The 23969-nt window shown below is 42.9% G+C and overlaps 1 protein-coding gene across 1 annotated transcript; it reads right to left on the bottom strand.

Moving 5' to 3' along the window:
• Nucleotides 1-159: 159 nt before the first annotated feature.
• CMTR1 (cap methyltransferase 1) lies at nt 160-23716 on the bottom strand. The gene is made up of 23 exons (XM_026051201.1): nt 23581-23716; nt 20206-20348; nt 17906-18064; nt 16481-16573; nt 15738-15809; nt 14996-15090; nt 14819-14891; nt 14421-14619; nt 12344-12462; nt 11866-11962; nt 10506-10638; nt 9745-9924; nt 9276-9332; nt 8341-8398; nt 7845-7913; nt 7547-7678; nt 7011-7133; nt 6202-6293; nt 5570-5638; nt 4176-4223; nt 3435-3547; nt 2747-2855; nt 160-1212 (listed from the first exon to the last, which is right to left on the bottom strand). Exons 1-23 carry the CDS (start codon nt 23708-23710, stop codon nt 1080-1082), a joined length of 2496 nt encoding a protein of 831 aa, XP_025906986.1. The 5' UTR covers nt 23711-23716; the 3' UTR covers nt 160-1079.
• Between the last annotated feature and the right edge of the window lie 253 nt (nt 23717-23969).

The following is a 23969-nucleotide window of genomic DNA, read 5'->3' as shown; positions in this document are numbered from 1 at the left end:
AGACCACTCGGGCATTTAAAAAGAAAAGTCTAATATCTTTTCCAGTGGATACACTCAGGTGTTGGGATTTCTTCTGAATAACCAACATGGTCAAAGTCAAGATCTCACTTAACAAAGACCCAGGGCTTTGATGAAAGTCAGATGTTTCCATAATCTCTTCTCAAAGACCTCCAGCGTCACAAACTTYGTGTCTTCCCTCATTCCTCTGCTTTCCTCCCTGAAGGAATGGGTAACAGTACCAAGAACCAAGAGCAAAAATCAAAGCACCTTGGTCTCAGAAATACCATGAGGCATAGACACRTTCATAAATTAATACCAGGCTGGTGGCTCAGAGTCAGTCTTAGACTCGAAGAGGAGAAATCCTTGTCACAGCAGCTTCTAGAGATGTGAGAAAACCCTGGTAGTCTACACATCAAAACCATGCCAGGAACTCTCCTCTTACCCTCTGGTTTGGCTTTTGTTCACCAGGATACCGTCACATAGGATTGGCCAGTGGTCAGCGTAGCGTCTTGACAGCACAAGTGCAGGAGACACCAGCAAGAATAAATACTCATGTCCAAAAGCTAGAGTCCCTTAATGAGTTATACCCACCGTTGGGTAGCAAAGGCCCTTGACAAGGCCAAGGCTACAGACAGGAACAACGTGGGGTTGCTCGACTGTGCTGTTCCCCAGCTCTGTCRCCATCCTCCGCTCCTTCCCACACTGCCAAGGAAGCGTGTGCCACCTCCAGAGAGTTGTGGCACACACAGAGCTCCACAAATCTAGCTGAACWGGGACAAGGAGAGCTGCCAGCCCCTTGGCCTCATGCATGCAGCACGTCAGGGCAAAAGGGCATTAGGCCTTGGCTCCAGGACTCTCCATGGGTACTCCCGCAGCAGGTACTACCTGGGCCACACACTGTCATCCCAGGCTGCAGCCTTGTCCTATGCTTTTGCATATCACCCCTGGTTAGATCAGCTCCAGGAAATGAGCTCTGGAGMAGACCAGGGAGAGAAGTTGTGGAATCTTCCCAATCCAGCCAGTCCCGAAGAATCCAAGCAAGGCTCAGCACTCCCCTTGGCACCTCCCGAGTGCATGGGTCAGTGGTAGTGCGCTTGGATGAAAGACAGGACATCCTCCTTTGAGAGCTTCTCTGGATCTTGCCTTTTCTGAGAGTCGTGCACTTTGACACCTTCCCCCCACTCCCAGAGGAGACGGCTGTAATGGCAGACACTGTGGGCAGAGAAAAGAGCAAGATTAGCACAGCAAAGGGAAGGGAAAAACAGTTATCGTAGCCCCAAAGTGCACTACAAAGACAGCTGTCCTGGTGATGGGGAGTGCACAGAAAGAGTCTAAGGTGCACAGTAGAAGGCCAGTACATTCATTCATTGGTAAACTGTACAGCATGTAAAGTACAGACACTTCCAGGCCTAAGGGACTTCCATGGAAACAAACAAACGCCCTTCTAGATGGTCACTTCAGAATTTCCTGGAAGGAAACAGGTCCTTACAGAAAACCTAACTTCCCCAAAAAGTTTTCATCTGATCACTCACCCCAACCTGCTAAAGTCCAGCACTACCTGTTGTACCGAGCTCAGCACACGAACAGAACTTCACACTGCACAAAAGCATCTGGGATCACCCCTTCTCTCCCCAGGTGATCTAACCAAGCTGCACTCAGCTGAGGAGCCTTTGCTCCTGCAAGGCCACCTCTCACCCCATCCATCAAGCACAGCCTTCTGTCAGGGCATCAGCAGTCCCCACCACAATGAGAACAGAGCTGCTAGTTGCTGCTGACACAGCCAGCCTTTCCTTTTGTACAGCTATTGATACTTAATATTCACGCAGCTTATTTGGTGTTTTTGCGATTTTGAGCCTCTTCTGTTTAGCTCTTTWAGGAAGCTCATGGATTCCTAAGAACACTGCTGCACATTAGATAAGGAGATGTGAAGTGGGAGATCAGGAGCCCTGTTTCACACGAACATCTCTTTCAGAGGCATAATCAGGGTGGGAAGGAGGGAAGATATCTGGAGACCGCATGAGGCAAAGTGTCCAGAACATCTGCACCCATGAGCCCTGAGCTGTCAAACAGACTGAGAATTTGGTGTCCTTAGATGGCCTGGGCAGAACAAACAACAAGCTGCTTTCAGCAGCTACAGTCGTAATGACTGCCTAGTGACAATCCATTCCCGTTCTCTCCCAAGGAGATGTGCTACTGCCTTTCTCACTTTCTCATTAAGCAAATCCCAGCTAKCTATAACTTACTCCACAGCCTGGCCTAAATGAACTGGGATTTGCTTTTAAATTTGCAGTTTCCAAGCAAGCATCTTAAGATACTTTGCAGTTGCCAGATTCAGCTTCCATTTCTGTGGGTGCAGGGAGATTCAATAACTTACTGCAGACAGAGAACTGAAAACAGAAATGCAAGATGTGAGCACGTGTGTTAATCATAGCTATCAATGCACCACAAAACAGCAGTGCCCTAAAACTCCAAAAACCATTCCAGTTTCTGCAGCACACCCTGCTGGCAATCAAGCTGGGTTTGCACTACAAGTGACTACGAACAGAGTACAACCAGCCTGGATTCCCCTCCGAGTCCCCCAGAAATAAGGTCTAGGGAAGCACCAAGAGTCAGAACTTTCTCCATCACTTGACATCACTACCTAAAGAGCTAAGCAGTGGCCTGCTGGAGAGAACAGGGGCTGCACAAACCCTTGTGCAGTCCTTCCATAGTCTCAGCTCTGGCAAATACCAAGGCTTGTACTCACTGAAAGGGTGCAATGGAATCAGAAGGGGTATCGTATATTGAAGTCTTGGTTATCCTGTTGAAGAAGAACTTCCTCATGGTTTTTTTGCTGTATGCCATTGTCCAGGGATCTTGGGGGAAAAAAGTCATAGGGACAAGACAGAGAATGAAATGGGAGAAAGCGCACAACATAAACCTATCTAGTGAAAGCAGGGAGGAGCAATCTCTAAGAATATATTGCGGTCCCTCTCCCTTACTCCTTTTCCCTTCCCTCCCTACCAAACAGCCTGTTTTGCAAGCTGTTGTAAATTCACTGAGAAAATCCTCTACTCTCTGCATTTAAAAATGGCAATTTTAAGTTGGATATTTCTATGTTTATGTACTATTAATTTGGAAAATACCTTCTTAGGAAAGAATATGAACTCAAAAGAAATATCATCAGTCATGTAAACAAGTGGAACTGCCCACACAGTAAGTACTAATCAAATCACAACAGAAAAACTTATCACAAAAAAAACCCTACATCTTATCCCAACCCAAGCTACCCTCTTTTCAAATAGTTATAACCAGTCTCTAACTACTCTCATTCATTTGCCTCCCATTTCTAAAATTAATTTTTACCAAGTTAAACAAGAACAACCCTGTTCACTACTTTTCACTTGAAGATAAGGAGATAAGGAAAATGAGAGCAGGAGACTCTCTCTTCCTACCATTCACAGTCCGTACAATGTAGAGTCCCGTGGGCACAAAGTAGCGGTCGTCTCGGCCCGTGTAGGAAAGCCGGGGTATTCCCCCAGAATTCTTGATGATTTTCATCTCTAACCTGAGGTTGGGAAAGGTAATGACAGACACTGCCAAATGCAGCATCTCTTGTTTCTTCCTTCACTGTCCTCTTGCACACAAMATGCACCTGTACGTCCTCTCTAGAGCACCAGAGTGACAACTGACAGCACTGCACACGACAGGGCAAATTAATGCATCTCTGGAGAATTCAGCCTCTTGCCTCACCATGTACTAGAAAAACAGGCAGAAATCTCCATACAGATGGTGAGACAAGTGCTGGAATGAAGGATCTGTGATGACCTACCACACTTAATGCAAACGAGACTGCCATTTCAGGTATAAACTCAATCCTTCAAGCTGCTTGCACTCCTGTACACAAACGCAAGTGAAGCCGTCTTCTTTCGCATGTCAAGGGAACAGGCAAAGGATCCCAGGGGACAGGAGCTAAAGACAACACTGCTTCTACTCCTGTTAAGCACACTGGTCTCAGCTGTGCACTAGAATCCAGCAGGATGATTCTCTGCATGAGCAGCACTCCAAACCCAGCAGCTATCAGCTGTAAGAACTTCTCCTTCAGGGATCCACAAGCRTGTCCCTCCCATTCCCGTGCTGCCACACACTGTGGCTTCAGCACAACCTGAAGTGCCTCCCTTATGCTGGTCACTTACCTCACAAAAATCTTCTCCATCTCCTCCAGCCTGTACACTTCCTTCACTCTGGAGAAGACAAAAGTATGATGAAACATGGTTAAAAAATCTGAAATGCCGTCTTTTCTTGCCCAGATACTGAGAACAGCCAAACAATACATTTTGTACAGCATAAAGTGCTTGAGCTTGACTAAGATTCTCCTTCTTATGCCCCAGTGGTTTTGTTTCTCCTGGCTTGGGAAAACCTACACCTGCATACTCACAGTTGGATTGCTTAGGTAGTACACAAAAGTCCTCACTGCTAAAGCAGCTGGGTATTCTTACCTCAGGGTAAGTATACAGAACAGGGAAAGCCAATCATTGCTGCTTTCTCACAAGGTAAATCCACCAAGACTAGTCCCAGACAGAAGATACAGCTCTGGCTTTGGCACGCYGGCCTCAGTAGAACTAAAAAGCCTGACTTTTGCTGTGATTAGGCTCAGGGACACCTAACAACTCACAAGTAATCCTGAGGTAAATAGAGCTTTATTTGTTTTAATCATGAGGTAAGTTGGATTGTCATTCTACAATCGTGTCAATMTGCTTTTATTTTTATTGTTCTGAGACACACAAAAATAATTAGAAAATCTCAGGAGCACTGCCTCTGACCAGACATGCCAACCATCCATTTCCYCCACACATCTATGAGCACCAGGCTCCTAAGACATATTTGAACACAAGAGCAGCAAGAGGCCCCTTATTTAACCCATTTCTACAGCCCTCTTTCTCAAACCCCCTTTAGCCTTTCCCACTTTTCACTCACTTGGCTGTGACTGTACTGAGGTTGAGATCCTACTCATGACCTTAAGTCAYTAAGCAGAGGTTTCACTTTCCCTCCACTCCAGCCTATCTCATTGTATCATGGCATTTTTAGCTAGACTGACAGCTTTCTCAGACAAAAGCTATTTTGTACACATTATCTATCTGACATCCTCCATAGCGAGGCAAAATTAACAAGATGGAAAATCAGAAGGCAACCAAAGCTGAAGCCTCTGTCAGGAACTTTCTTGGGATTGTAAGTAAAGGCTTCTCCTCACATTAACCCTATGGAGATTGTAAGCAGTGGTGAACACTTCATTCCTCTACTAAAAACAATTAAGCTAACTGGGTGTTAGAGCTACTACAGCATTTATAGAGATCAGCACTGATAGAGGTCAGCACCAGCCACTGCAATGACTGCCTGATATCTGAAAAGAGGGGATGACGCCTCAAGAGGCGATGACTCCTCTTCTCTTTCTCTTCTTTAGCACTCTCCCAGTAAAGAAGCTGAAATTCACTATTCTGTTCTGAAGTCCAACTCCTTCAGCATTTCATCTTCATCCTTGAWCACACTGAGACCAAAGCAGCCCAGGCTGAGGGAAGGAAGAGTCACTCACCGAATGGGGTTCATATCTGGCCGGCTAGGTTTAGAAACAGCTTTGACAAACTTCTCAGCAAGCTGGATCCTAAACCAAAACAGAAAAAGCATACTGCAGTTTTTCTAGACCTTCRGGCATAACAGGTAGGTAATGGATCCAGCAAAACAACTGGTAAGACTTATTTCATAGAATCATTATAATTGGAAGAGACATTCAAGATGGAGTCCAATTGTAAGACAACCTCYTACACGCAGACAGACCAACTCCACCAGGAACTACAAGGGTACTGAACAACACCCTTCTCACCTTGCCCTCCCAGTTCAGTGCCCAGTGAAAATGGCTACTACTCAGTAAAAAACAAGTTTCCACAGCTCCTTCACACCCGCAACGTGCTGAACACATGCATGCACCAGCAGAGAAGCGAGACTGGCAGAGACAGTCACTGTCTGACTCTCACTGTCTGGTCACTGATGAAGGAAACAGAGAGGATACTCTCTCCACAGCCAGACACCAAATGCGTTCATTTCTAGGATGAACGGTTCACACAGACTACCCGGTTCAACCCAGATCCCAGAAAACTAGACCTGCCCTGATTCATGGAGAAGGTGCAGAAGCTCCACAAGAAAAAGGGTTCTCCAGAGCCTACATACCTGTGGTTGAAGTGCTGATTTCGAACATCATTGCCATTTAACACCAAGACATCCAGGATGTGGATGGCACTGATTTTTCGCTGAGCTTTCCCCTAGGAGGGCAATACAGAGACTTACTGCTCAGATTGCGTGTTGCTATTTCAGCTTTGTTTTGTAGTCTTTTTTTTTTTTTTTTTTTTTTTTTTTTTTTCAGCACATTGTTTTCTTCTAGTAAGAAAACACCTCTTCAGATACTCAGATACCAGAACAGCAAATTCCCTGCAGCCTGTGGTTCAGTAACATGCCATCCTTCAAGAACCACTATAGTTCATCTACACAGTTCCAGCACAGTTTCCAGGGAGGGAAAGGCAGCAGGGCCACAATTGCCTGCAGGTGCCATCACCAACTCTCATCAGGTACCACAGGGCAAACTTAAGTGCAGTGCAGCATTTTCACCTGAGGTGCCAGAGACAGTAAACACCCTGGCAGCAATGCTGAATGCTCCAGGGTCTTTTCCTAAAGCTTGAAATCAGTAGCTAGCAGTTACGCACCTAAAAAGTGACTGAACACATTAACTCTTGGTGACAATGCCACCTCCTGCTGCACATAAACGAAACTAAGTCATCTCCAAAGGGGCTTCAAAATTATGTTAAAAGATCATCTTTGCAGAAAGATATAAATAAGGGAACTTAATCCAAACTTGTTTCCTTAGAAATCATGCACAGAAAGTGTTGCACATTCACAGACAGAACATTTAGTCTGCAGTACCCTACAGAGAATGASTGAAACAATTTCTCAGACCCTTGGCAAAACAGAGAATAAATTCTTACCTCTCCTTTCAGCTCGTGAACAATCTCCACAGAGAGAAGAGTATCTCGTGGCAGTTCAGTTTTCAAGTCCAGCTTTGTCCAGCGATTTGACTGACGACCATCCCAGGTGTAGATCTGCGATTTCTGTGTGCAGAAAGCAGAGTTGTATTCAGCCAGGCCTGATGCAAAAGTGGAGAAGAGAGCTCCAAATTTAAAATGAAATTTAGAGCAGAATTTGCTTGTTCTAGGCTGTCAGAAGTAGTTCCTTTGTGGGAAATTTTAATGAAGAACCTTAATTTCTACAGCAAAGGAACAAAACTCTGATTCTGATCTGTCATCGACTTTTCATATTCAGAACTAGAAAGAGAGAATTTTTAAAAAGACAGTAAGAACTAGATGCTACTGAGCATACTGCTTTCCCTGTAGGCTGTGATTAGAAAAACAGGGTTAATTAGTGTGAAAAGCAGTGATGAGATGAATCTGCAAGGCAGAGCAATAGCAATGAAATGAAACAGTAAAACTCCCTGCTGAAAAGCCTGACTGTTTTCAGCACTTACCCCTAGCCCCAAGAGGAACTTCTGTTCACCTCCAGACACCATACACCGGTAATCTAACACTTGGCGGATCTTTTCCAGTGTACTGGAAGTAAGAGGAGTTGGTTTGTAACTGAAGATATCAATATCTGTGCCCTGAAGAGCAGAATATAGGAGAGGCAGGTTAGAACAGTCCATTAACAACCAAGTAAAATGGAATTTCTACATAAACTGACAATACTGGTCTAGCTCCTTCATCTCTCAAGGGGAAAGGTCTATTTGTATAAAAGGGTTCAGAACAACTTCCTGGGTAAGGTCTCACCTGAATCAGCTCAAAAAACTTGGACTTGGGATCTGAAGATGAAGGAGCAACACGGGCCTGATCAGGAATCTGTAGAAAAAAAAATCCAAAGGATTGATAGTAAGTTTTACATGTATGAACCTCCCTGGTTTCACAAGACAGTAGTGGCCTCAGTGATGCCCTCTGTCCCCTGCAACTGCTGCTCTCAGCACTCTGAGAGCACTCTGCAGGGAAAGGCCCAGCAATGCAGACCCACAAAGCCACTAGTTCCTGAGTTCGCCGTGTRTACAATGAAACATCCAGACTGCAGAGTAACAGAATCATCAGAAGGCTGCTCACTTAAGCAACATGGTGTTTACTTGCTGGGACAGCTTCAAGTGATCTCTCAAATTTTCCAGAGGACAATATTAAACACACCAAGCCCTTGTCTAGAAATTCCTGTCCATACTCCGGCCCCTTCCTTATTTCACCACAGCAAGAACACCTTTGCAGCTTCCCTGCTTAGCAGCCTACTTACCCCCCACAGCTGGAGACACTCCTTTCGGATTTCGGCCTGCCGTGGCTCCACCAGCGTCCTCGAGAGAAAGCCAGCACACAGTTAAAACAGTGAACCCCCCTGGTCTTGCGGTGCCAGCACAGCCCAGCCCTAGCCACGCGGCATCTTAAGAGTGTCTGCCTTGGCTAGACACATGCAGTGTTCCCCAACGRGTTACATTCAAAAGATGGTCTCCTCACCCCCACCAAGTCTAGTTTTGTTTTATGGTTTATTACCAACTAGTGGCCACCTTTCTATGCCAGGAATTTGCTACGGATACAACGTTTTCAGAGTGATATATTAGTACTTTAATCTTYAAGAGCTTGGAGGTTGCTACACGAACCTCCAAGAACAACGAAGTCTTTGCTGAAGGCCATACATAGAATGGTGTCAGTGTTAGGATTAACTCTTAGATGGCTCCCAGCTCGTTCAATTTTCTGCTACAGATTTTCTCTGAATGACACCCAAGCAGTAAGTCATGCTAGGGAAATGCTTACACACTGCATTGACTTAGGTAACTCCAGGTACATAACTTAGATGCTCCAAATTGCCCCTGGAAAATGAAAAGCTATGAAACACAGCTAACATAAGTGATTACAGTAGGATTGAGAATACCAATCAGGAGGTGCTTTTCTGCTCAGATTCCTGCAAAGAAGCAGGCCGACTTGTGGTAATCAGAAAGCATGCAGATGGATGGTATTAGACCATCAACTTTCAAGATCCCTTCAACTACCCACTTATTTAAGGGAGCAACTCAGAGAAACAAACTGACCTACCTAAAGCCACTATTAATCTCCCTGACTCTAAATGCTAAATCAAGTACCTTCTCAAACCAGAAACACATAACAAAGAACAAAGCAATTCGCTCATAGTAGGTTGAAGTCAACCCTCACCCAAAGCCAGAGGAATATACTCACGTGTCTTGAACAAAAGCACGAATTTTGGCTAGTGCCTTGATCTGGATTTTGCAGTGGCTGAAAGAGAGGACAATTTTCAGTTAGGGAACAAGCTAATCACAGCCAGGATTGTTTTCATGTTCAAAACAAAGAATAATGTTGGGTCACCAGAAAGTCTGGCTGATCCTCAAAGCAGCACTGGATTTCTATAGCCCAATATTAATTAAAGTGATGGAAGGTCACACTAAAGAATGAGGCAATGGCCTCCTTTCCATTCTGCACAAGAGGAAAGCACTCAGAGGCCAACCGATCACTAAAATATGAGGAATTTCTCACTGGCTCTGCTCTGCCAAGGGTTTTCTTTTAGGAGCAAAACCAGGGCCATCTAYCAGCAATCACCAAGCACTCCCAAGAGCATAAGCATCACAAGTGAGGGCCACGTTGGCTGACCTGCTACAGCCAGGAGTCCTACTTGCCCTTGGACACTCACTTCTCATTAGAATGGACAATGTAATTATAGAAATCCTGGTCGCCTTTGAGCACRTTCACCGGGACGACAAGGTTTACATCCGTGTCCGAGTTGCGCAGCTGATTGAGCCTGTTGTTCACCATGAAGAGGTAGTCCCGCACGTCATCAATCCCCGGCTTTAGCCCTTTGCACACAACATACCTGAGGAGCAAGCCCAAAAGAACACATGGCTTCAATCCTGCTACACAGCCAACTTCCATGTCACTCATGACTGTTAGAGCAGCTTTGTTCTCCCGGATCTCAGGATTTTTTGGCCCCTGGGCTCCTCCAGTAAGATGTAGCCTGATCTATCACAAATCTTTATACAACATTTTCTACTCTCTGAAAAGATTGGAAAATACAATCCTATCTGAAATTTAGATCTTCCTAAAATAGTAAATCAAACAGCAAACCAAATCAGGGCAGATGGCTGGGGGAGAGGTACAACAACATATGCTCTAACTCCACTGAAACCTTAATTCCTTTATGCAAAGCAATTTGTGACACATTCAGGTCCATTGCTTTTATCCCAGAAGGACATGAGTTGTCAGGAAAGATCATAATTTTATCAACCACTACCATTTGCTAAGCATCTAAAACGCTTCCTCCTCCAAGACAGCTGCCATATGAGCAAGTTCGCAGTTTCTCCTAAACTTACTCAAATCCATCTATCACTCCACAAAAACAAAACAAAACCATAAAAAAAGGTTTCTTTAGCAATCTCTCCTGCTGTACAGCCTCACCTCTCTGAGTTAGCAGGACGGCTTGTCACAGGTTTAAAGATGCAAATGCGCTCAAAGCAGCAGTAGAGCAGATAAACAAGCCCCACACTGAATGGGGTAAACAGGTCAAAGGTTTTGCAGACAAAATGTCCTCCTGGAGCAAAGAGAGGAAGCACATCAACATCAACGGATTATGAGACAACAGGGATACACCTAGAACCTCTGCAACTTTCTCTCCCTCAGAAACAGCATTTAAAAAAAAAAAAAAAGTTTTTGTACAGTTAAACAGTATTTAAAACACTTTTATAAGGCGAGGCTACATAAGAGGGGCTGCATAAATAGTCTTCTCCAAATTTCTGCAAAGAGAAAAGTTGTTCCCTGACCAGGATCAAATCAGTCTGCTTGCAGACTCAAGACCAACTCTTTCTTGCACCCCATGGAGCCCAAACTGTGCAGCAGGGCAGGGCAAGACGCTATGCAAAAGCCCTGACAAAAGAGCTCTGATCTGCCCAATGGGAAGGTTCAAGACAGAGAGGAAAAAAAAAGAAAAAAAAACACAATTTTATTTAAACAATATAACTTGTCACCTAGAGGGAAGGCAGCTATGCTCCCTGCCTACAAACAAGGCTCACAGTTGCCCTAAGGAAAAAAGAGGGCTGTGCCTACCCAGAGAGAAGACTTACAGAGGGTTCTTCCTTCAATCATATCAACTTTGAAATGCTACTGTTAAACACATCCCTGCTTCAGATGCTTCTGAACACAGCAGAAAGTAAGCAATAACTTGAGATCTTTTTCTTCTTCTGTTCTTGGGCCTCTGTGCCAAATAAACTAAATGCAGCCTTCAAATGAGGAGCCATCAAAACCAGATGCAACTGTTGTGTCCATCATTTGGCAGCAAAAGAGGTACAACTAGGACAGCACAAGACATTTTTTTCAGAACATAGAGATGATAAATGCAAGGGAAAAAAGCCACAAGTTAAAAGGAAGGATGAATTGCATGAACACTGCTGCCTGTTCCAATCAGCCTGCTGAAATACTTATGAAACAGATGGTTTAGCTGAAACCATAAAGCTCAAATTTACTGTCCAGTCATTGTACCAGTGCCCTTAGTCCAAGTCAACTACAAAACATAACAAAAGAGCGTAAAATTAATGCATTTTACCTCATGTTTGTAATTAAAACACATATACAATTTTATGAGTTTTTTTTTTCCTATCTTTGTGACAAGCATCTCAGGATGAATGGGACTTACTTATTCTTGGCAACTCACCCTCAGAGCAGAGTGGACATTATGGCAAGTTATTAAAATTCTGAAGTAACCATCAGCAAGAGCTACTTTTACTTTAAAGAAGGAGAAAGAAGATCCACAGATCAAACATACCTGTTCGGACAACAGACAGCGCTGTAAGGAACTGGCAAAGCATAAGCTGTTTGCTTAGGATTTCTTGCAGATTCTCCTGGCCTTCCACAGAGAAGCCCTGCAATGCACACAGGATGTGATTAGCATCTCAGCAAAGCTGGTCCTCAGGCAAAAGATTCTGTAGAATTGCATCACTGAACGATGGCAATTCCTAGTTGTTTGGAAAGAAAGCATTGCCACCAGGAATTACAATGGCAAGCATTGATAAATCTCACTTCCTAAGTAGGGACTGATGTTAAATTACACATGATACACAGAGGTATCAGTTTGGGTCGTCAGAAGAAAAAGAAGAAAAGAAAAAGAAGAGAAAAGAAAAAGAAAAGAAAAGAAAAAGAAAAAGAAAAAGAAAGGGACCAACCCCATCAGCCATTAAGAAATGCACTCCCTTCCGATCAGTATTGTCCAGAACAAAATTCCGGAAAGCAGNAAAGGGACCAACCCCATCAGCCATTAAGAAATGCACTCCCTTCCGATCAGTATTGTCCAGAACAAAATTCCGGAAAGCAGTGATGTTCTCTGAGCGAGTGACGTCTCCATCTCCATCAATCCCCTCCTCTCCTAAGAGGGAAAGAGGGGGCAGTTACTAACATGTTTGCAGACAAAAGACTGATACATACAGGTGGTCTATTTACAGGCATTTATTTACAGAACTAAACAAAGAAGAATAATAACCATGCTCAAAATAAGTGTTGTACATTAGCCCTGCCAAGTGATAAATCATTCACTGCCCCTCTGAGATGGGATCTGACTCCATTAAAACTTGCTCTCATCCAAGTAGGAATGACACAAAGCTGAATCTACTAAAAATGTAAGAATTAAGGTCATTGCCCAGCTCCCTTGTGAGAAGCACGTTTTACAGGAAAGGTAAAGTGATCTGCATTGTGCACTGGTAATCTTCTATTAAGAATTAGCATAACTCCAAACGAATACATTGAACTATTTCCAAACATAGTGTAATCTGGAATTAGAAAAGCAACAGAAAAACGAAGATAAACCAAAACTGTCCATATGCAAACTAGATTATATAGGGTGCAGAGAAAAGAAAAAAAAAAAAAAAAAGTAGGGTTTTGCCCACGAAAGGAGTATTTCAGTTTTCTGATATGTCTCTAAAATCAGATGTACTAAAACACCCCAGGTTGGCTTTTCAGGAAATTAGTCTAAGTTGTATTCTAGAGCTCAACAATTCTGRCTTTTGAGAAGTCAGAACCTCTAGCTGGTATTACCCCTATAAATCTTCCACAACTACAGCTTCTATTAACTGAACAATTGGATGGCTWGAAAGTAGCAGAGACCAGGATGCATGATAGTGCTTTGAAAACTAAATTCTCATCAATTACCCTGTCACTAAGTAAAGTGAACCCAGAATTTGTTGCCATTCATCACAGCAGAAATATCAATATCAAGTGCGTGTCTCACTAGGCTTTACAGCATAAGAGAGAGAGGATGGGAATCAAGAAAATTCATCAAAGTCAGTGGGCTGTTTGTTTTTGCAGRTATCTCCTGTCTCCTTAAGAGCAGCACTCCACATGCTGCCACAATCAGAACAATGTGTTTATCTGCCTCACTGCACCTGCCATGAGCTTTCTCTTTAATTGATCTAATCCTCAAATGCTGACCCTTCTCTATGGGCTTACAGCCAGGTGTCAGAAGTGGCAGTCACCAAGAGTCCCCACAGTGGTGGGGAAAAATAAAAGCAAAACTAAATCGAAAGGCAAGCTGGCTATCACCTTCTCTGTGAGACAGCCACACTTGCCTTCCCTTTGCACAGTCTGAAAGGGCAAGCAGGCAGATCAGCAACCTGGGTACTCCCCTTCCCACAGACAGGCTACACAGACAGAGGGCTCAAGTACATCAGCAGGTTTTGCTCATCATCTACAAGATGAGATGCAGTAAMTTGGCTGTTTACATGTACTTAGTCTGTCACAAATGCAAGGTAAAATATATTARTTTGAACCTCTTTGGATTAAAAAGTACTTTAACTCACAGAGATTTGATCTTGGCTTCCAGGCTAAATCTGATTTATACAAACGCAATCTGATTTACTACAAATCCAGAATCAATTATCAAAGCAGAGCTAGTCAAGCCTGATACAGAAGCAGCCTGCCAGCCAGGCAAGGCAGGTTTCTATTGAGTTAGCAGAGCAGCAGACTCTGCTAAGAGGTCTTCAGGCAAGTCACCTCACCTGCTACGCTTCAGGTCAAGAGCAGTAAAGTTGGAGCAATATCAGCAAGCAACCTTAAAGCACACTGTAATTTTCAAATAAGCACTCAAATACAAAACATCACATTGCAAAACATTCCTGAGGCAGACTGGAAATAACTGTGGAAACCTGACAGTTTGCAAACTCACTAGTCTCAACCTCTTTCTCAGGTACCAGACCCCTCTATCCCTCAGCAGTTTCCAGGAACAGACTTCTCCTAGATCCCCACACTGCTATCCAAAACAGTCTTATTCCTGATACAGCGGCAGCAGCACAAGCAGAAAGAGGAGGTAACACTCATGTGTGCGCTACATACCATAGTAAGGTTCAAAGAGCTCACTGGAGGCAGAATAAAAATCCTCCAGTTTAAAGTCATTTGGTCCCTTCAAGGTCATGCCAAATCCTTTCGCGTGCCACTTCCGCCGCCACAGGACGTACTCAGAGAAGCCCCCAGGGCCAGCACACACGTCAGCGAAGTAGAGCAGCTCTCGGTCTTGCTCCTTTATCAAGGGCTTCTGCAAAAGGAAACTGAGCACATTCCACTGACCCAGCAAGGGYGCACGTTGGTCAAACCAGATATACCATCAACTGTACCACCTAGACTTTCTCTTYTAAACACTTGCTTTCTCAGCTAATATGCTATGGATTATCCTCTCCACCTCCTCCATTCTCTGAGACAGCACTGCTGTCTGAAAGCTAAACAGAAGTCCTCACCCCTTCGAAATCCTTAGGATTTGTAAACATGTAGTCAAAGACATGGTCCATATTTGCCATCTTCATTGCAGCTCTGTGAACACACGAAAAGGGACCTATTAGGTTTCATTTTTGGTTCCCAACGCTGAAAGTGGGCACAGACAGGAAAGGGGCTACACAACCAAAAGCTCTGCAAACCTGTTCAGGAAGAAGACTCCACGGATCATCTCATAGGGGTTAGACCTCGTCCGGGCTCGTCGCATTTCTTCTCCATCCAGCTCATCAAATACACTCTGCACAAAGAGAAATAAAACTGAGCTGGACTTGCTACAAGGTTGAAAGACAGCTACACATGACCACTTCCTATCCTCACATTTCTCTCATCCTGGACAGCTAACTTCATACTGTGTTTGGTCTACACAAGACATACTCATACAAGGAGTCACACAGTATCTAGCATTCTAAGCTATTCACATACTAACTGAATTCAGCAACACTGAGTTCTGTATTAACAGCTCCACCACCCGACAGCCTGGTTAGCCACCTATGCAGCGGTCACAGCCCAGGAGTCATCTCAGACACATGCACAACCACACTCTGCCTTTCCACTGCACTTCATAGGGACGTGGTCAAATCTAGGAGGGGAGATGGAACGCACAAGAAAGGAAAGGGAGTTTATTTCCTTAGCTCATTCAGGTCTTCAGATTTCCAGCCGAACTGGCTAAAAGAGGGAGACCACTGGTTTCATTCACCTCTTTGAATGCCAAGATGCAAAGGAGATGGCACAATAAATGGTGACAACCAGGATTCTAGGTCATACTGSTGGTATAGAGGTGACAGGATGTCCTGAGCACCTACTGGTCACCTCAGTACATTACTCAATAACCCATTTCACTTGCTTCTCTAAAGCCTAAATTCCTCTCTGGGGAAGGGAGCTCACCTTGCACTGCAGGACATTACGTAAAATCTCTTCACCACAGAACTCAGTTTCATCTTCAATCACCATCTTCCTCTGGAGAAGGATGAGAACACAGAGACAGCAGTCAGCAAACACTGGACCAGTCACTTCAGAATGCAACACGAAACAGTGATGATGAGGCCTGCCAAGCAGAAACTGGGTCGTATTAACAAACAGGCAGCCAGCAGGCTCAGGGACCACCCCCCTCTACTTAGCATCTTGAGATCATATCCATGTGAGTATCACATCCAGTTTAGGATTCCCCAGCACCAGACAGACAGACAGACTGATATACTGGAGTGAGCAAAGCAAAAGGGCCAACAAGATGCTGAGTGGGCAGAGCTTGTCTACTACCTAACGGTAGGAAATACAGAATATAGAGAAGATGAATCTAGACTCTTCTCAGAGCCATAGGACAAAAAGCAATGGACAGAAGCTACAACATAAAATACACTTTTTTTTGATCAAGTTGGTAATCAAACACTGAAACAGATGCCCATACAGGCTGAGAGATCTCCATCTTTGAAGATATACAAAACTCAGTCAAACAATGCCCTGAAGAACCTGATACAGCTGGAGCTGTTTTAAGCAGGAGGTTGCACTAGTAACTSCCAGATGTTCACTCTACACTAAATTATTCTATAATTCTTTGACAAGAAAACCATTCCAGGACAAATGCTCATGCATCTTCTTAGACTGCTAAGCACTGAAATCTAGAAAGTTACCTTCCCCACAGTCATCCACTCCTTCAGCTCCTGGGCATCAGGGATTTCTGTGGTGCATCCTGCACACCAGTCTACCTCCTCATAGGCACTGGGCTGCAAACACAAGACATGAGAAAGGTCAGAGAATTTTTGTTAATAAAATGTAACAACCAAGTGCTTTTAAAAAGCTTGCCACTCTGTCCTACCATAACAAGCTTACACCACAATTTCTGGGCCAACTACAGCTTTCTCTCCTAGCTTGTAACATGTCCTTCCTTTGGGGAAGGAATGAAATAACTTTCCCTTAATCAGAGCTCTACAAATAATTAGGGCATATCTGAAAGCTAATGCCTTAAGGTATGTTTTAGAGATATTGCAAAAGAGATAATTACAGGAGGAAAAAAACAAAAACCAAACAACACAACACACACATCTTGAGGATGCTTTACACATCCTTTCTCCCCAGTTCTTTTTGAARGACTCTCGTAACACAGCTAGCTCAAGCTTCAACAACTTCCATCAGTCTTGACAAGGAATTGTTTCTGCAGTAAAAATTAAAATTACTCCACACAGAAGGGTACTAACAATTACTCACCTTTTCTTAATTATATTCATTAAAGCTATTATAACAGCACATAAGACTTAACTGTGCTGTGAGCTACAGAAACACACCGGAGAATGAGCCCAAACCTGAAGAGCCTACAGAAGAGGTCTCAAAGTCCTGGCTTTCAAGAAATAATATCAGAGGTTATCTGTAACTGCTGAAAATAAAACAATTCAAAGAAAAGTGGTAAAATACTATAATATGCATCATACTTCACTTGATGACCATTACTGTCCTTAGCTTACGAGATTTTCTGGCTTATTCTTCAGAGGACCGCATCTTACAATTCAGTTTTGGTTTTGTTTGTTTTTAAAACAAAACATACCAGCTATTTCACACCGAACAATATCAAAGCTGGGCTTTACTTTTTTGATGATACCCACTGCTATTTCCCAATCTTCCTCCCTGTTGAAGAGCTTGACAAGACAGGGGGGCTACATACAGAATAAAGGGGCTAGTAAACACCAAACCCGAAAAGATACTTAAAAAAACAAATAAACAAAAATCCCACCTACAGAATCACAGAAAACCACTGATATACAAAATAAAAATGGTAAATATAAAACATCTTCATAGCAATCTTCAGTCACATTCACTCCTATAGAGAAACAAACCATAGAGACCACAGCAACAATCTCAGACTGAGTTTGCACTAGAACATTAATACCTATGACCAAAGCCAAGTTTTGATGTGTTTTTCTCAGGCAGAATGAGACCTGGATCTACCCAGCATACCCATTTGATAACAGCCAGTTTTATCAGACAACAGGAAAAAAATTATTCTCACCAGGTGAATCCTGGAAACATCAACAGAAAACTGATTCAAACCAGGACATACTCACCTCAGGCTCATCCTGCCAGTCAATATTCAGCTCCCCATCAAACCCTTTGAGGGTCAGTCCAAAGCCTCTCCTTCCCTTCTGATTGGAAGCCTCAACAATATCCTTTCTGCCTTGGCCGTATTTTCCCAGGCCTTCTCCTTCACGGAAGCCCATCTTGGCCTACAAAGCAAGCAAAGCATGAGACAAAGGGACACKGATTTATGCACTGCTGGGGTCAAACACTAGCAAGGAAAATGATGCATCACACTGAAGTGACTTGAAGGCATTGAACACCGTTAATCCTAGCTGCAGCTTTCAAGACTTGGTATCAAGTTCACTCCAATGAGGCAGGAAGGAAAGAACAAGATCCAGAAAATGATTTTTGAAAAGATAAGACATTACAAAAAGTTTAGTAATGCRGAAACAGAGCCTGCTCAAAAGAAAAGCAGTTAGGAGCCAGGAGGCATTTGTCACCAAGTTCAGTGAGTGTGGATGGCTCATAAAACAGAAGATACTAGCACAGGCGAAAAAATAAATCATAGTCATATTTTTTGCTGTTAAAATGTAGTCATATATGTACACAGACATCTGCAAATGCCAGTTAAAATTTCAGCTAAAACTCAGAGAAGGATTGCAAGACTGATATGGAAAAGCAGTCCTATTTCATTAGCAACTTCTTTTGAAGGCTTTTAACATGAGCATAATGTAACATAACATAAAAACAACCTGAGCGTGAACAGAGTCAACTCCACTTCTTCCAGTATCTATTCACAAGATTGCAAGTAAATAAAAGACCTAGAAAAGGGTCACTTCAAAGAATAAATTATTTTATATGCTGTTTTCTGTAAAGCATCAGTTACATTATTTATTACTAGCCTGTATGAGAAAGGATGCAAAAATATTACTCAGGCTTTGTACAAAGGTACATGGTGTTTTACCGCTGCCTTTGTTATCTGGTTCTGGATTTTCTGAGTTATCACACCTTGAAATACGTACATCAAGTGTGACGGCCACTGAGCCTGTTGCACATAYCTTTCTGAGAACAGAATTATAAACATCATCTCCTTACCTACTGCTACTGAGCAATTCAGCTACAGTTCAGAACATATTCAAGTCTACAAGGCTATACAAGCAAAAGCCTTCTGACCTCAGCTATGCAGAGTCCCCGGAGCAGAGGTGACTGAGTACAGAGGATCACCTTAACCATTAGCAACTTGGCATCTGGATCATGCAGAGTTTTAAAATCATCCACAGCTGAAAGTTCCTGTATTGCAAAGGTAGGCTCCTGCTCATCGGCAACAGCTCAACTCTCTGAAAATCACTCAATTCCCATAAACAGTACTACAAAGAGCAACACCTGTGGAAATCTAACCATGAAAGGACATTCCACATTGAATCAAACTAGGAATCTTTCCAGATCAACAGCTGCTTTGCAAGGCAACTTAGGAGCAAAGCATCACACTTACCATCCTAACAGCCACCATATAGTTAATTTGCCAAGTCTTCCATATGACATAGGAYTACCTGTGCACATGCAAGTCAAGCTTCACACGACACCAGATGCCCCAGTTAATCCTGTTTCACTTTAGAAAAAATCTTTGTCCTCAAACTTTTTGTTTCAACATATTTGATTCAGTCATGTTGATCCTCAAAAGCAAGGACAAGGGCAAGGAAGGGTATGGAGCTATTAAAGGTTACATTATTAAATACCAGTCTTTGGAGGCAAATCTAAAATTACTGCGAGGTCAAGCACACAGTTACTACACTGGAGGCTTCTAAGATCTCCTTCCAAAAAAGACTCCCATTTGGAAGAAGCACTACAAGCTTCACAAGCCAGAACTTCATTAACAATTTTACAGCAGGGCAAAACACAAGCAGAGCGACAGCTCCTCAAGTTAAGAGCTGCATTTACACCAATCTCAGAATTAGTGGAAACAGGAGTCTTCTGCAGTTCTAGAGRCCTGGGGCTAGCAGGAGTAAGCTTCTGCACAGAGGGCATGTGCAGTGAAAGGAAGCCTAGGATTCGAATGGCAAACACGATTATGAGCACAGAGGTCTCCCTGATGAGAAAGAAAGGTTAAATTCACTGTAGTTTCAGGCTTGTAATTAACAATGTATAAATTTGCCTTGCTGCAGCCAGAATTACTAATGAAAGACATTATGGGTATAAAAAACTCTTAGGAAAACTCTTAGACTTAGGAAAAAAMTCTTAAACTTAGGAAAAATCTCTTAAAAGACACTTATTTTTCTTCTCTTCATTTTTCCCTCATGTACTCATGTGCCTTGGTGTAAYAGTGTCACACAAAATTATTTTGACCTACCATGAGCTTCTGAGAGACACTGTTATACATAGAGTAGCGGGATGAAGTACCCTCCACGAGAGAGTCTTGCTTGAACTCATTGCTGAAGACTGGTCTTTTTTCATCGCTCTCACTATCAGACCCACTGCTGCTACTGGAAGACTCTGAAAACAAAAAGAGTGGGAAAAGTGAATATGAAAATAAAAACAGAAGCAAGGTATCTCAGTAACAACATCAAGAACTTTAAAGTGCGACTTATTTACGCTGCTGAATGGTTAACACTGCTTTCTCTCAGGGATATGTAGGATTTCTCTCCGCCAGTAACAAGCACTTTGGACACTGGAGTTTCAAACACTCCAGAAGGCTGGCAAACACCATTACAGCAGCAGCAAAGGCCACAGCACAATCATCGTGGCACATTAGTTTGCCTGACCTTTCAAACAATCCCATGCAGCTGAGAAAATCCATGAAGATGCCCTCCTGAGCATAATAACAATCGCCAATGCCTTATTTAAGTCATACTGTATTCTCCTAATTTCCCTACTCATCTACAGGCGTGAGCATATTCATAACTACAGATTCACATTAGACAACATGGACATGCACCAAAAGACCAGTACTGCAGAAGGAAGAGAAGACTGAGTTCCTTTCAGTCCCCATAATAAACCTCACTTTGACTCAGTTACCCACTTTAACAGTGTGATCCACAAGTTCTCTATGGAAAATGAGACAGTTTTTCACCTTCAAAGAGGTTTACTGATGCATTTAAATCCTAGGGAAAGGTAAGGTCAAAAGACAGAAGTTTTGCACATCCATTGCTTGCCCTATACGTCTTTCAAGCAAAGGTACAACCTACATACAGTGTAAAAGGATACAGAGTAGMACATAGGCAATTTCTCACTAACCTTGTGGATCTACCAGTACATTAAGCTGGTGTTTCYCAAATGCATCCAGCTATCCCCAACATGCCTTTTGGGAAGCTACACATTTTGCCAAACTCTTAACTAAAAATAGTAACATGGAGCTGCTACAGACCACTAATGATCTGAGAGCCATAGTTTAGAAATACTAAGTAAATAACACTTCTTTGCTGTACTTTGCCGCATTCTAGAACAAAACCATGCTATTAAGATTTCCCCRGGTCACTCCAAAAGAGCTAACCTTAAAGCTTCTAGTTTCCTTCTATCACAACAGCAGGTCAGCATGCATGTTATTCTTTACCCTGCATGTGTACTKAGAATTCGGGAAGTTATTTTGGATTTTCGCTGAAGATTGCTTCATTAGTGCAGATGAGAAACTATTACGGATTTGGGAGAAAGCGAACAGTTCCAGAGAAAAAGATATAACACATCAATGAAAGAAAGCTGAAGTCTTTCTTTTATCATAGTAATAGCTCACAGGCTGTCTTCTTGCTTTGAATATGAAACATCAGTTGAATAGAAAAATAAAGGCATATATGACAGATTTTACAGAAGACAAGTTAGCATACTAATTTTTGACTGTTACAGACAAATGGTGACTTATTCAAGCAGGCTGAATACTCACTTAGTTTAAAAACTTTGAGGGAGAAGTTGGCCAAGTCAATGGTCTTACCCATGTAAAAATGTAGTATCATGTCCAGCAGACATTCTAAATAAGTTTGATTGAAGTCACAGGCATGTAACAGTGAACTGTCTGACCGGGGGTTGTACCCAGGCCCAGCTCTACTGTGAGATCTAGAGGAAGAACCTGGGCCTGTACAAGCTGTACAACCACCCCAATTGCTCTATGGTTGTGAGATGCCCAAACCCATTGCCCTGTGCTGGATGCGACTGGGAATTAGCTGTTAAGCAAATCATCTGACTCACAGCCTGCTTCATACCAAGTGCGAAGGGACTTCCCTACAGCCCACTCAGTCCTTCCCCTTTCCTTGGCGTAAAGTCAGCATAATAAGAAAGGAGTAGCACRATTTTCCTCCCTGAACATTGTCTAGCACCACAGCAGTCACACTAATCTCATACTGCCAAGCAGTCCATAGAGACTATCAGAGCATCACTCTGCTACAAGCTCTGCCACACTCTGCAAGAGACCTTCATCTCTTGGGACTCCCCTGTTTGATAAGCATTAGAAACCATTCTGTGCTACTTCATGCAGCTAGGAGAGAGTGAGCTACACACGCTTCCTTGAGACACTGCAGAAAATCGCTCTTAGCAGAGTGCCCTTTTATTTCATTTATCACTTAAGAAAGAAAACGGAAAAGCTGCTTAGAAGTATTAAGAGACACAATTACCAGCAAAGGAGGACTGAGGTTTTTTTTTTTTCCCCAATTCCAGCAAAAACAGATTAAAAAAAAAAAAAAAAAAAAAAGAAGAAAATAAATATTGGTTTGGGTTTTTTAGCCCAGCCCTGAGTGCACACAGCATTCCCTAAGAACTCTCAACCCTACACTCCTAACTTCCCCATTCAGCTCCAGTCTTGCCCCACACAAGCATGATAGACCTCTCTCTGTCACTGCACCTACTTCCAGCCCAACTGCCCTACTCATTCTCCCTACCCATCCCACTCTCATTTTCACAAGATCCTGGGCCTAGAACCCATCTCACTAATACTCTATTACCAGGGGAAAACCCCCCGAGTCAGAAGTAACAGGCATGAGTGTGAGGCGGCATGAGGTGCCATACTGGGAGTGCTTACAGCACCCTAAAATAGGGATGGGGACTGTGCAGGGTGCTCTTCCTACCTCAGGTATATCCCAAAGCCCAGGTAAGAAAGCACACTCACCTTGAGAAAAGCACAAAACTGTCAGAATTCTGATTCTAAACCATTTTTGTGAAATGAAACACCCGTGAGCACTCACAGTTCTTAYAGAAAGCTTACACTGAATTAGCAAAAGATTGTGTTACAACCTAGGAATCCCAATAAACTCTTCTTTTCATACACAACTTGTTTTGTCCTATTTGCAAAAGCTGGAATAATATTTCTGAATTGTTCTTAAAAAGGGAGATCGTGATGTTTTGTTACTGCATACAACTACTCACAAATGAAAGCTTCCAAAACAAAACAAAACAAAAAAAAAATYCAACAAGCTGATAAGATCAATGCTGCTAACTTATAATCGGGATCTCTACAGGTATGAGACTGTGGTTTTGGTCATCTATTCCGAGGCTTTATTTTTTATGTCTGAATTTATATAATTTCTAGATTAAAGTGTCTGCACAAGACTTTAGAGGGGAAAAAAAGAGTTTGGAAAAAAATTAAAAGCTTAAACATCTCAAGTTTGTGAACAAGAAAAATGCACTTTTTCTCCCAAAGAAAAAGCATGCCCTGGAAGCTCAGGCCCTTAATTAGGGTTTATGTTCAACTCCTAGCTATTATTTAGATCCCCTGCAGTGATACGCACACTCCCTCCAACCTTACCTTGAGTCATATGATGGCTAAGTTGAGTTTCATCATCCGAGGTAGAACTGAGGGTTAATCCCAAATCTTCTATCCTCTTCTTCTGCTTCTTTTGTGGGCTGCTGAACTCTGGCTCTGCCCTTCGCTTCATTTTTACTGAAAGGGAGGGAAAAAAAGCACACTTGGTAAGCATTAAGCAAGCTGAATTTCTCCAGCTTGCTGAACTGTATGGTGCAATTCTCATACCAGCAGCACCATGGCATACATAACTTTATGGACTGCTCAGTGATATGGGTCTCAAGTTTCCCTTAGGTAAATTGTTCTTTTGAAATCATCTACTTCACAGATGGTCTAGCTAACTAAACAGAAAACGATGTGGAAGCTTCCCTAGTGCCATGACTTGAATTCAG

Source organism: Nothoprocta perdicaria, unplaced genomic scaffold, assembly GCF_003342845.1.
Source record: "Nothoprocta perdicaria isolate Ctin4 unplaced genomic scaffold, notPer1 scaffold_73, whole genome shotgun sequence".
NCBI classification, from domain to species: Eukaryota; Metazoa; Chordata; class Aves; order Tinamiformes; family Tinamidae; genus Nothoprocta; species Nothoprocta perdicaria.
Note: the sequence above shows the minus strand (reverse complement) of the source record. Positions and strands in the feature narration are given on the sequence as shown.